Raw genomic sequence first — 12,958 nt, 5'->3', positions numbered from 1 at the left:
GCACTTCCTGGCATGTCTTCTTCTTCTCCTGAGGATGCCGGTCCTACTGGATCGGGGTCCCAGCCCATCTGACCCTCACCACCTCCTACAGTCCCCATCCTAGAGGTACAAGGGTGTCCTTGGAGTTTCAGGCCCTCTCAAGGCATGAACAGTTAACAGGGCCTAAAGAAGAAATAGGCCTCCCACTCCTTCCCTCCTGCTAATGAACACAGAGCCCCAGGGCACTGTGGCCCACCTCTGAGCTGGAGAACCAGGACACCCTAAGAACAGAGGCCATTTACTCCCCTTGCGCAAGGAGCACTCTTAGAAGTCAGTACCCAGACAGCACGAGCTGACAGCTATCTTGGACACCTGCTGTCTTATCCTTCTACCCCTCCTACAAGTAGCAGAAGGTAGCTGGCCGTAAGGATGCCAGTGGGGTCATGCAGATGGCGAAGGAGGCTATGTAAGCCCTCACAGAAGCACAGCTCCCCAGACAGAGGCACTCAGGGGGGCGCAGACTCCCTGGGGCCTGCTACCATCACAGAAGCATTCTCCCCCAACAAAGCGGAGTGGTACTGCCTTGCAACCCATCAGAAGGGAAGAGGCACTCAGGGAGGTAACTGCAGACTCTCCCAGGAATGGTCCTTGTTGTTCTGCTGTCACTGTGAGACCCAACCCACTGCCACCCTGGCTGGAGTTACCTTCATCCACCATAGAGAGACCACCTCAGCAGTCAAGAGACATGGCCTGTAGGTGCAATGTGATCTGGGAATAGTCCCCTTCTGTGTGTATTAAGAGTGTGTTCAGGGCTGCGGCTGTGGCTCGGTGGGACAGCGCTTGCCTAGCATGTGTGAGGCACTGGGTTCAATCCTTAGCACCAACTATAAATAAATAAAATAAAGATGTTGTGTCTACCTACAATTTAAAAAAAATAGTGTGTTCAATATAACTGCATAGAAACGCACCCGGCTCTAGCTTAGTTCCTTCCACACTGCTCAGGACGCCTTGTAGAAAGGAAGGGACAAGCTGCAGACATCTTTCTAAGCAATTATCTACTGATAAACAATAGAGGTAAGGATGGTTTTTAGCTGTTGTATATCTATCTAATGACTAAACAGCTTTTCTTTGCTAAACACTATGTAATTCCCCAGTCTTTTGAATAAACAAGTCACCGCTGGAGATGTTAGATAATTCCAGGGTATCAACATTAAACAACAAGCTCATGGCTCTGACACCAAGATACGCTCCACTGTAGACAAAACGCACAGCAAGTGGACAGCAGAGGCGGCCAGATGTGCAGGAGAGGGAGCACCTACCAGTCCCATGCCTTCCTCTACATTTTGCTGGGAACTCAGGCTGCTCAAAACAATGATCTTTAAAAAAAAAAAAAATGAACGATAAACTGGCAGAATAAAGTAAGATCTCCCTCTAACCTAATCCTTCTTCATTTCCACCCTTTCTTCGGTTATTCCCTGGCAGAGTAACCAAACACTCTAAGTGAACTCACCTTTACAGGAAGTGGATACACCTACACCACATCTGATGTTAACACCTTAAAAGATTAAATACATGTTTTCAAAAATGAATCACAGCTCCTTAGTTCCAGCTCTTTTGGACACTTGCCCTGACACTGACTGGAAGGTCTCAGCAGCAGCAGATGCTGGCTGCTCGGTGAGAACACCGTGAGGGGGAACATGGCTTCAGGGGTGGGCGACTCCAGATCCAGGTCCCTGTCTCCATGAGGCACCTCCCCAGACTCACGACCCATGACTCTTCTCCAACCTCCAAGTCCAGATGCGTGTCCACCTCGCTTGGTAGAACTGAGATCAAAACATAGACAGGAACTCCACGGCCAAGGGGCTGCCCTGGAACACACCACCCTGACCCACGGCCACCCAGGAAGGGTGCCCTGGAGACAGCTCCCTCCTCCTAGCCAACATGCCTGCTGAGAGTCACAGGCTCCAGGACCAGTCAGAACCACGCTCCTCAAGGTCCTCTGGCCTAAGACTGGAGAAAAGCACCAGCTGCAGAATCCTTCAGAAAGGCCATGGCCCCCTGTCACAGGAGCTGGTGCTGGTGCTGCAGTGGAGACAGAGGGCTGGGAGCACTGGGACCAGACAGAGGCGGCAATGCAGAACTCCATGGCAAACAGTTAACACCACAGCACCTGCCTCCCACAGGCACTCGATAGACACCAACTGGATGTAGTAAAGGATGTCTTCTCCAGAGCACCACCAGTACCACAGGCATCTCGGATTTTTGCTCTGCCCCAGCCTCATGTGGGACAGAGACCAGGTGTCAGCCCTGCACAGCCCTCACCCAGGGAGAGATACCTGTTCTCAAGGACCAGAGGTCCTATGGGAGTGCTTCCCCTTGCTGTGGACCCCTGGGCTCTCTGCACACGGCCCTCCCCACAAGAGGCCCTCTCCTGCCACAGCCTCCCACTGCACAGCCCTCCACCCAGTTTCTCACCTTGACTTGGGGGTCCTGCTCAGGGAGGCCTCTCCTGTCCTCCCCTGGGGCTCCTGCACCCACTCCCACTCCTGCTGCCTCCTTACTGCTCTGAACAGCCCTCGTGCATGGCCTCTGCACACCATTACCTCCCCTCAGAATGGCATCTGAGAAGCAGAGGCTCTTGTCTTGGGAGCTGCGCTGGTCTCTGAGCACGTATCTACAGGTGACCATGAACACAACAACCTCCTTGGAGTGCAGCCATGTGCTTCACACTCCACAGCACCACAGGGCCACAGCTCAATGGGGTCACAGGCCCACAGTCCAGAGGGGCCACAGCTCCACAGGTCCACAGGGCTACCGACCCACAGTGCCACAGGTCCACAGCTCCATAGGTCCACAGTCTACCAAAGCCACGGGTCCATGATTCCACAGGTCAACAGGTCCACAGTGCCACAGAGCCACGGGTCCACAGTCTGTAGGGGCCACAGGTCCACAGAGCCACAGCACGATAGGGCCACGTTCAGACAGGCAGGGCTCCCTCACATCCTTGCTCTATTGGCCTTCACACCACCAGACTTTCCCCACCTCACCATTATGCACGCAGTTTCTCAAGCTAAAAACCCAGAATTCAGTTCCTGGTTTCTGCCTGCTGCCACCCCAAGCATCCAGGCCTGGGAAAAGCCCTAGAGTTCTACCTTGGGAAGTCACCAAGGATCTAGCTGAATGGGCCAAGAGTGTCTTGCTCTGCAGCAGAGCCTTGAAGAATGCTTAACCATCTAGAGCCTGGGCTCAGGGGGGAACACCCTGCTTTCCAAGTATCACAATGGAAAACTATTAGAGTCAGTCACAGGCCACAGAGCTGAGAGGGGTAAACAGTCCAGTGCACGCACCAACAACTGAGCCCTGGTACAACCCAAACAACAGGCGACCAGAGAGACACACTTAAGCAAGACTTCCAGTGCAACACACATGCACCAACAACAGAGCCCCAGTATACTCCCAAACAACAGGTGACACACTTATGTCAAGACCTTCAGATGAAGCAGCCCTCTGACCCAGGGTTCCTAGAGACCCCAAGCAGCAGCTCATGCCCTCCAAGAAGCAGAACTGTCATAGGTTAGATGTCTGGGATTTATGTGCAGCACTCCTGGAAGGTGAGGAGGAGCAGCTGCTGGCTCCTGGCCAAGGGAGGAGGAGGAGGCAGGTGGAAAAGGAAGCTCTGGGCCACAGCAGCTCTGAGAGTTTCAGCCAGACCCTGAGTCTAGCAGGACCCTCCCCAGGGGCCAGCCTGTGGATGTGTGGACCCAGAGGCCAGCAGCAGAGGCCAGCAGTGGACCATGCTCTAGGGGGCCAACTCCACACAACAGTACTCTCTAGTTCGGCCTGGCCTCCAGCAAGAGGATGGGAGCAGCATATTCATCTCCTCCGAAAACCTGGGTTCAGAGCAACAAAGACCACAGCCTGGTTCACTGCTTTCCTGAGCAGCCTTACTGAACTGGAAGACTGTTATTTAAAAAAACCTATGTATCTAACCAATTCCAGAGCATCTTGCTTAGAAACTGAGAACCACCACCATTTCACTTGTTATGAATTCAGTGAACTCTCTTAAGAATGCCTAAAATCTGCCAGGTGCTAAGGACATGAAAATGAACAGATCAGGGCTGGGAGTGTAGCTCAATGGTAGAGCACATGCTTAGCATGTGGAGACTCTGGGTTCCACACCCAACACTGCAAAAAAGAAAAAATAATTACAGATCAAAATTTCCTCTTCAAGTGTTCCTCATAAGTCAGCAGAGAGGAGTTGAGCAAACAAGTCATACGGCATTGTGATAAATTCTCCAGGAGTGATACTGAATGAGCTTCAAAGAAGCAGAGCAGCAGGACCTGCTGACTCTGAAGGGTGAAGAGGGTCTTAATGGAAGTCAGAAATTCAACAAGAAAGTTTAAACTTAGTCATAAGACAAAGGCAGGAGCTGAACAGGCAGGGGACATTGGCAATGAAGCATGGGAAAAGTTTACAGTATTAAACTTAAATCATGGTATTGATATTCCTGTTTTAAATTGAGGCTTGAATGACAAAAATTTGTATGTGTTTGATGTATACATCTTGAAAAGCTTGAAGGTAAATATATACCCATGAAACGTGGTTGGATCTGGAAGGTCAGCGTGCTGAGGACACGTCCACGTGGCAGGAAACTCAGAGACAGGCTCTTAGGCAGTGGTGGCTCAGGGGGGCTCTGACCAGCAGGTCCACCCATTTGATGGATTAATGATCTGTATTACTGGTAAGTGGTGAAAACTGCAGGCAGGTGGGGCATGGCTGGAGAGGCATGGCCTTGGGGACTGGGCCCTGCCTGGCCCTTCCCCCACACCCTCTTCCTGGCTACCACAGCTGACAGCTCTCCTCTGCCACACCCTCACACCATGACATATCTGTCTTGGGGCCAGCTGACCATGGACCGAACCTCTAAAATCACAGCCAAAATAAAACTTCCCCTCCTCCAAGTTGTTCTTGTCGGGTCTTTTAGACACAGGATGAAAAGCTAACACTGTCACCATAATCATGACAATCACCTCTAAAAGTCTGCTCCCTCCCTTTCTGTTGTGAGATAAGAACAAAGAACATAGAATCTACTTTCCTAAAAGACTTCTAGGCATACACTAGAGGATTGTTAACCATATACACCATGCAGTACAGTGGGTCTCCAGGAGTTACTTATCTTGCTGTGACCGGCACCTCCCAGATTCTCCCTGCCCAGCCCTGCCACCACCATTCTACTCTCTGCTTCTACAAATGTGACTGTTTTGGACTCGTTTATACAAGTAGGGTCATGTGCTATTTGACCTGCTATTGAAATTCTTTTTTTTTTTTTTATTCGCCATATTGGTGATTGAACCCAATACCTCATACATTCTAAGCAAGTGCTCTACTACTGAGTTCCATTTCCAGGTCTTTTTTAAAACTTTATTTTGAGATAGCATCTGGCTAAGTTGCCCAGGCTGGCCCCAATCTTGCAATCCTTCTGCTTTGGCCTCCCAATAGCTGAGATGATAGGCATGCCCCAATGGCACTGAAATTCTTCAAGAAATGTATAAGTCAAAATTCTGTTAAAGGACAACTCACTGGGATGAGTTATTATGAAAAAGAAATAAATGCTGAAAGGAATATTCCTGAATCATGAGCAGCCAGTCAATTCATATAATTTTTATAAATTCAAAGACCTGAAACACTTGGTTGTTCATATATATATTATTCATATTATATATCGTATATATATATATATATATATAAACAGAAATCTTGTGTATCAGGCAACAGCTTAAAATGTTATAAAAATACAAATAAATCTATGAAAACATCTAATAAAAGCTGCATAGCCAGCATCTCTCCAATGTTCTGGACTCAGGGTCCCTTCACAATGTTAAAAACTGAGCTTTTGTTTACATGGATCACATCTATCAATATATACCAAATTAAAACTTAAACAGAAATTTTTAAAATATTTAGTTCACTTAAAATTTTTAAAATGAATCCACCATGTTAACATAAATGATACTGTTAATAAAAAACACAGATTTATAGAAACTTCCACTCTGCAGCTTTGGGTCTTTAGTGACTGGCTTCTTGGAGACACTGGATGCACCTGTGCTGGTACTCAGCTGCTCAGAGCATGGTCCTGTGGAAACCCAGGTGGAGCACCCCTCACAACGGCTGGAAAGGGGCAGGAAGCCTCTTCAGCACTGTAGACAGGCTCTCTAAAGCGGCACTCCCACAAAAAAAAAAAAAAAATAGAGAAAGGAAGCAAGGAAGGAAGGAAGGAAGGAAGGAAGGAAGGAAGGAAGGAGGGGGGGAGGGGGGAGGGAGGGGGGGAGGGAGGGAGGGAAGGGAAGGGAAGAGAAGGAAAAGGGAAGGGGAAGGGGAAGGGGAAGGGAAGAGGGGCTCGAGTACCAGGGATTGAACTCGGGGGAACTCAACCACTGAACCACATCCCAGCCTCTTTTTGTATTTTATCTAGAGACAGGGCCTCACTGAGTTGCACCTCGCTTTTGCTGAGGCTGGCTTTGAACTTGGGATCCTCCTGCCTCAATCTCTTCAGCAGCAGGGATTACAGGTGTACACCACCACATCCAACCCCACTATATTTCTTGAAGAATAGCTGCAGTGCAGAATCTAAAGCCCACCTGTCAACTTTCCACACTGTGACATTAAACCTGTAGGTCTGCCTCTGAACAGATCTGTATGTGATTTTGGACAATCATTTGGAGAATAGGGTTCACAGAATTGTGTAGATCTTTTGTCATATTTTATCACATAATATCAAAAACTTAAGCATTTGTTAATATTGCAACAATATCAAAAAATCTTTTGAGTACTAGGAATACCACAAATAGTAGATAAAATTTTTCAAATTTTTGCTTAAAAAGCACAATATTATTGTTCATAAATTGTCAGTTATTTTCTCTCATTTCTTTTCCAGAAAATATTCACCAAATGTGCAAGTCTGCAGTTTGTCTGCTATCCATTTGTCCAAGTGCACATAGCATTTCCCAAGAGCAACTATCCACACACCAGCTGCAGGGTGGACTGCACAGCTGCAGCTTCGGCAGGCAGGTGCTCCACAGAAGCACACCCATGCCCTGCCCTTATCATGGACTGCTGAGAAGATAACATTTGCAGGTAGAGAGTTTTGAAAATTCATCTTTCCTGCTTTATCACTATAGGGTTATGTAAAAGTGGTACTTTTTTTTTTTTTTTTTAACTGTGAGTAGGGCAGTGGTGAGTAAAACCATGCCTTAGTACTGTTGGAGTCCAGGCCTGGACTCCTGCTAAGCACAGCAGCTTTCCTTAGCATGGGCTTCAGACTATCAGCACACATTAACAATGGAGGAACAGAACTGCCATTTCAGCATTATTATGAAAGAAGCTTTTCCTCATATGCCCCAGGCAGGATCTCAGGGACCCTGAGGTCTATGATCCCTGGTTTGGGAACATGGGCAGATCACACCTGGAAGGGAACACAGGAAGCAGACACCAGAGGTGGCAATGGAAAAGGCCAGGGTCAAAGAAGACCCCTCTATCCTACACTTCCTCTGTGCCCTCCTTCACTGCCACAGGTGTGCACTGCTTTGACACAAGACTGTATGGGGCCTTATGCTCCATGGAGAAAAACAGAGCCAAACCTGACCTTTGGAGCTGAACTTGACCTTGCACCAGAGGCACTCTACAATCACTGAATCAATGTCCGTGCATAAAGATGCAAACACAGAAAGAGAGAGAACTCCAAAAGGGAAAACAAGTACAATGAGAGGGCCAAGAAAGCATTCACATCAAAAATGCCAGGGAAGACTCAAAACAGGGCATCTGGCTGGGCTGACACAGACTGAACAGAACTCAGACATGAGAACATTTACATTCCATAAAATATTTAGAAGCACAACAAATGCTTGTTGACACTGAGACAATTTCATACTGCCATTTTGGGAAATAAGAAGTGTATCACATATTTTAAAAATTAAAGACAATTGAAAAGGAAAAATACTATCTGAAAGAAGTTCTTCCTGGTAATGCACAAACTGAGCTTTTCAACCCCTTTTCATTTGACTCCATCCAGGCTGGAGTCCCTGCATTATTAGAATGCAAGAAAACATGCAACAGACCAAAGTCAAAGTTATGAAATAGATCTATTAACCAGATAAAAAAAATGTAGCCTATTGTGTGGGAATTTCCTCTCTAACTCACTGAAGGCCACTAACACAAAGAAAAAACCTTACACCATTGTCTATGTTTTTAAAGCAGTTTGGCAGCATTAACTTCTAGATACTATATAGCACTGGTTGCCAAAATCAGCTGCCAGGTGTGTCCAAGGCAATTTCTTAGAATAACAGGTAAAGCACAAAGGCTTGGGAATTCTTTTTTAAAAATCACAATTGTGCTTCTAACAACCTCACTTTCATCCATGAACATTCTAATATGCCTTCGGAAGCCACAGGTATGAATTCTGTGTGTGTTCATGGAAGAAGAGTGGGTTCCAGGGAGCTCCACCTTTTATCCTCCTGGTTTGTGAAGGAGGTCCTAAATCAAGTATGGCAAAATGGCCAGAAAAACACAAAAACACAGGAGCAAGGAAATAGCTGTGCTGTATTCCCTCCTGGGATCCATAACAGAAACTCAGTAGACCCAGCCCACAGGAGGAAATCAGAACAAAGCTGGATTCCCCAAGGTCCCACCCATCACTGCTGCAGATGAGGATCCTGAGCATACTGAGACCACGCCCTGTGTGAGGCATGAAGGAAGGAGGGGACGCTGCCCACTAGTCTCCTATGCCAGGCTTCCCAGGTGGTCCAGGCACCATCTACCACCACTTCCAAGGTAGCATTGGCTGTGTCCACGTCCCTCCTACCCACCCAGCAGCAACAACACTGAGTCCAGGCAAAGTCTCGCTCAGACAAATGTCAGTGCTATGGAGAAGTGACTCTTTTTTGACATAACTTTCTTCTGAACCAGAAGTTTATCTTCTGGGAAGGGGGACATCACAGGCCAAAAAAAAAGAGTCCCACTTCCTATAATCTCTGCTTAATTAAAATATAAAAATCACACTTGTTTTAGGACTATGATTCCTTAGCAGTAAGTCTTTTTAATTTATAAACAAAACACTTTTCAGTTTCAATGTGCTTTTACCACACTGAGTCAATCTTTACAGAAACTCTGGAATGTCAATAAGGCTGGTGTTTACCTCCTTTTACAGCAACCAAACCTAGGTTTAGAGATGTTATAATTCTGTGAAGATTTTGAGACACTTAACAATGGCCAGCCCCTGTGGGGAGATGCCAAAAAACTGCCTAATCACAGTCCATAACTAGGCATCTCCAAGTCCAACAGGGAGGCCCACTGTCAACAATGACCACAACACACTATAGGGGCCAACAGTGAAGTGCAGGAGCAGGGCCAAGCTTGGCTATGCCCAAGGAAGCGCTGACCTATTTTGGCCCAAAGAAAGGTGTGGGGCCAGTCTAGGAAAGGGGAGAGGACCAAGGCTGCTGCTCTCCACCTCTCCCTGAATGCCTGCTGGCCACCTTTCTCAGGCTTCTCAGTTCATCTCTGTGTTAGAGTCTTTTTTTTTTTTTTTTTTTTTTTTGGTGCTAAGGATCGAACCCAGGGCCTTCTGCATGTAAGGTGACCAACTGATCTATATCCCCAGCCCTGTGTTACAGTCTCATGCCCTTCTGTTAGCCCATACATCCCTGACCTATTTCAAAGCATTGGTATTAACAGGTTCAACAGATAAGAAACTTTACATAAGGAATACTTCTTTCACTGAAGTTCTTGTGTTGCCACACAAGTTACAAAGTTCTGTGAGGGAATGAAGTGATTTAGTTACCTGTCAACTCCTAACAAGCACCAGAGCATCCAGCCACAAGAAACTGAGGGACAATGAGCATACCAAGCAGAACTTAGGAGAATCTGCAAAAGCACATTTACTTATATAAAAAGTAAGCTATGACCAGCATGGTGGTGCATGCCTGTAATCCCAGCAGCTCAGGAGACTAAGGCAAGAGGATCCAGAGTTCAAAGCCAGCCTCAGCAAAAGCAAGGTGCTAAGCAACTCCACAAGACCCTGTCTCTAAATAAAATACAAAATAGGGCTCCCCAGCCCTATTAAGGTTCAGTGGTCAGGTGCCCCTGAGTTCAATCCCTGGTACCCACCCTCCTGAAAAAAAAAAAAGGTAAGGTACACCTGTCATTTCCCTGAACAAGGAGCTCTAACAAATTCAGTACAGTAAGTCCTGTCAGAATCATTCCTAGTCAGACATCCTAGGGACATCTTATCACCAAGAATTCTCAAATTCATCCATTTCTTACTGTTCTTGCATTTTTTAAAATGTGCCTCATATCACAGAATCTTTAAGAATCCGAATGATAAATTCAAAAGAGTTGCCAAGCAGATGTTTTATTATGTGTAAAACAGATAACAACAAGTGTCTACCTCCTAAGGTTGGTAAAAATTGCAAGTTGGTACATGCCAATGCCTATTTAATTTGATGTTGTTTTAAGAATTCACTATACCAGCCACAGTAAAACATACCAATCTGAAACTTACAGTAAAAATAACAACTAATCAATTACAAATACATAGACTGGCAAGTCTAGTAGAGGAAGGAGAATGGGAGAGGGGAGGGAGGCCAGGAGGGGAAACGTGGTAATCATGAATTGAAATCTATTTGCATGCATGTCTGAGTTGGTCAGGATGGACCCAAACACTACATATAATCATAAAGCTTTAATTAAAAATAATGAGATTGTGGAAAGAGTGGGTTCTAAAAGCCAAAAATGCATTGAAGTCTCAAAAGCAGAGTTAAATGTTCAGATGCTTTTCCTCCAGGACTACATGGCCTCCCTGATACTGGGGGAGAACTTCCTCTTTTGCCAGTGACAGTGAATGGGCCGTCAGGACACAGGCCTTGGGAGGAATAAGATCCAAATCCCAGTCTATTTGTAATGATTAGACAACCCTTTACTGGACTTTCAAAAATTTTTTTAACTTTCAAAATTTCCTTGCAGGGGGCTGACCTCCCTCTAAGTGTTAAGTATTCTGCAGGCATTAAGGTGTGTCAGCCTCTATGCCAGAGGGAAGGGCTGTCTCTACCCATCTTCAGGGGAGGCAACTCAAGCCAGGTGCAGGGCCTCCGAGTCTGGATGGGCTGGGAGTTCTGCAGGGCCCGGGTAGGGGCCTAGGAGTCCGAGTTGGGCGGCGGGGTCTGCAACAGGGGAGACAGCAGTAGCTCCCATAAGACGCTCCAGCTCGCAGCTGCCCCGCCCAGTAGACCCTGCAGGACCCAGACTCCCGTCTTGACTCTGACCCCTGCCGCAGGGCAGCCCGGACCTGCAGAGGGCGGCAGGGTCGCGGGTGAGGGCGGCGGGGACCCGCGTGAGGGTCGCGGGTGAGGGGAGCGGGGTCCCGCGTGAGGGTCGCGGGTGAGGGCGGCGGGGTCCCGCGTGAGGGTCCCGGGTGAGGGCGGCGGGGTCCTGTGTGAGGGCGGTGAGGGTCGCGGGTGAGGGGAGCGGGGTCCCGCGTGAGGGTCGCGGGTGAGGGCGGCGGGGTCCCCCGTGAGGGTCCCGGGTGAGGGCGGCGGGGTCCCCCGTGAGGGTCGCGGGTGAGGGCGGCGGGGTCCCGCGTGAGGGTCGCGGGTGAGGGGAGCGGGGTCCCCCGTGAGGGTCGCGGGTGAGGGCGGCGGGGTCCCCCGTGAGGGTCCCGGGTGAGGGCGGCGGGGTCCCCCGTGAGGGTCCCGGGTGAGGGCGGCGGGGTCCCCCGTGAGGGTCCCGGGTGAGGGCGGCGGGGTCCCCCGTGAGGGTCGCGGGTGAGGGCGGCGGGGTCCCCCGTGAGGGTCCCGGGTGAGGGCGGCGGGGTCCCCCGTGAGGGTCGCGGGTGAGGGGAGCGGGGTCCCCCGTGAGGGTCCCGGGTGAGGGCGGCGGGGTCCCCCGTGAGGGTCGCGGGTGAGGGCGGCGGGGTCCCGCGTGAGGGTCGCGGGTGAGGGGAGCGGGGTCCCCCGTGAGGGTCCCGGGTGAGGGCGGCGGGGTCCCCCGTGAGGGTCGCGGGTGAGGGCGGCGGGGTCCCGCGTGAGGGTCGCGGGTGAGGGGAGCGGGGTCCCCCGTGAGGGTCCCGGGTGAGGGCGGCGGGGTCCCCCGTGAGGGTCCCGGGTGAGGGCGGCGGGGTCCCCCGTGAGGGTCGCGGGTGAGGGCGGCGGGGTCCCGCGTGAGGGTCGGGGGTGAGCGCGGCGGGTTCCGGGTGCGGTCCTGAGGATCCCGGGGTCCAGCGCTCACCTTCCGACAGCTCCAGCTCCAGCTCCGCCAGGCTCTCGCGCACCTCGACGGGCAGCGGCGCAGTCTCGAGCGGGCACCCGCGGTCGGCCATGGCCCCTGGTGGGCGTGCAGGCGACCACCGCGCTCTCCTCGGCCTGCAGAGCCGCAGCACTCGCTGGCAGCCCGCGGCGGGCGGAGCGAGGCCCGGGCGGCTCCGCACAGGCGGAGGCACGGGCGCAGGCAGGTCTTCTGCGCCGCCGCCCGGCCCAGCAGCCGCGTCTTGCCGCCCAGGTCAGCCCCGAAGCGCGCCTGCGCGGAAGAAGGGGCGCATGAAGCGCGCGTGCGCGGCGGGTCTCAGCCCGGCCCAGCCTCCCGGCCCCGCCCAGCAACACGAAAGGCTCGCTTCCATTGGTCCAGAGAATGCCTCGGGCCGCCCCGGGCCCCAATTGGGCAAGAGGCGAGCCTCTCCCGCAGCGGGGCTCCGGTGCGAGGGCTGCAGCGGGGCTCCCGTGGTGCTCCCGGACTCGCGCGGTTCCGCCTACCTGCATCTGGGTGCTGCGCGGACGGTGCGCAGACTCCGCGCTCTCCCCCGACCCGTTCTGTGGTGAGTCGTGGGCCAGGTGAGCTCGCTCCGGGAACGCTGTCCTGCGCCGCAAAGGCCGGGCCACGTGACCCGAGTCTGCGATGATCGTGGCTCCGGGAGACGTGCAGGGCTCGGTGGCC

At 50.8% G+C, this 12,958-nt stretch overlaps 1 protein-coding gene across 10 annotated transcripts in view; it reads right to left on the bottom strand.

The window, feature by feature from the left end:
• Dip2a (disco interacting protein 2 homolog A) overlaps window positions 1-12,494 on the bottom strand; it is a 97,649-nt gene extending 85,155 nt beyond the window's left edge. For all 10 annotated transcript variants that reach the window (XM_026379838.1, XM_026379842.1, XM_026379840.1 and 7 more), the window contains exon 1: window positions 12,257-12,494. In XM_026379838.1, coding sequence (XP_026235623.1) covers window positions 12,257-12,347 — 91 coding nt within the window. In that variant the 5' untranslated portion in view covers window positions 12,348-12,494. The remainder of the gene's footprint in view (window positions 1-12,256) is intronic.
• Window positions 12,495-12,958: the final 464 nt, after the last annotated feature.

This window comes from Urocitellus parryii, chromosome 2 (genome assembly GCF_045843805.1).
Source record: "Urocitellus parryii isolate mUroPar1 chromosome 2, mUroPar1.hap1, whole genome shotgun sequence".
NCBI classification, from domain to species: domain Eukaryota; kingdom Metazoa; phylum Chordata; class Mammalia; order Rodentia; family Sciuridae; genus Urocitellus; species Urocitellus parryii.
Note: the sequence above shows the minus strand (reverse complement) of the source record. Positions and strands in the feature narration are given on the sequence as shown.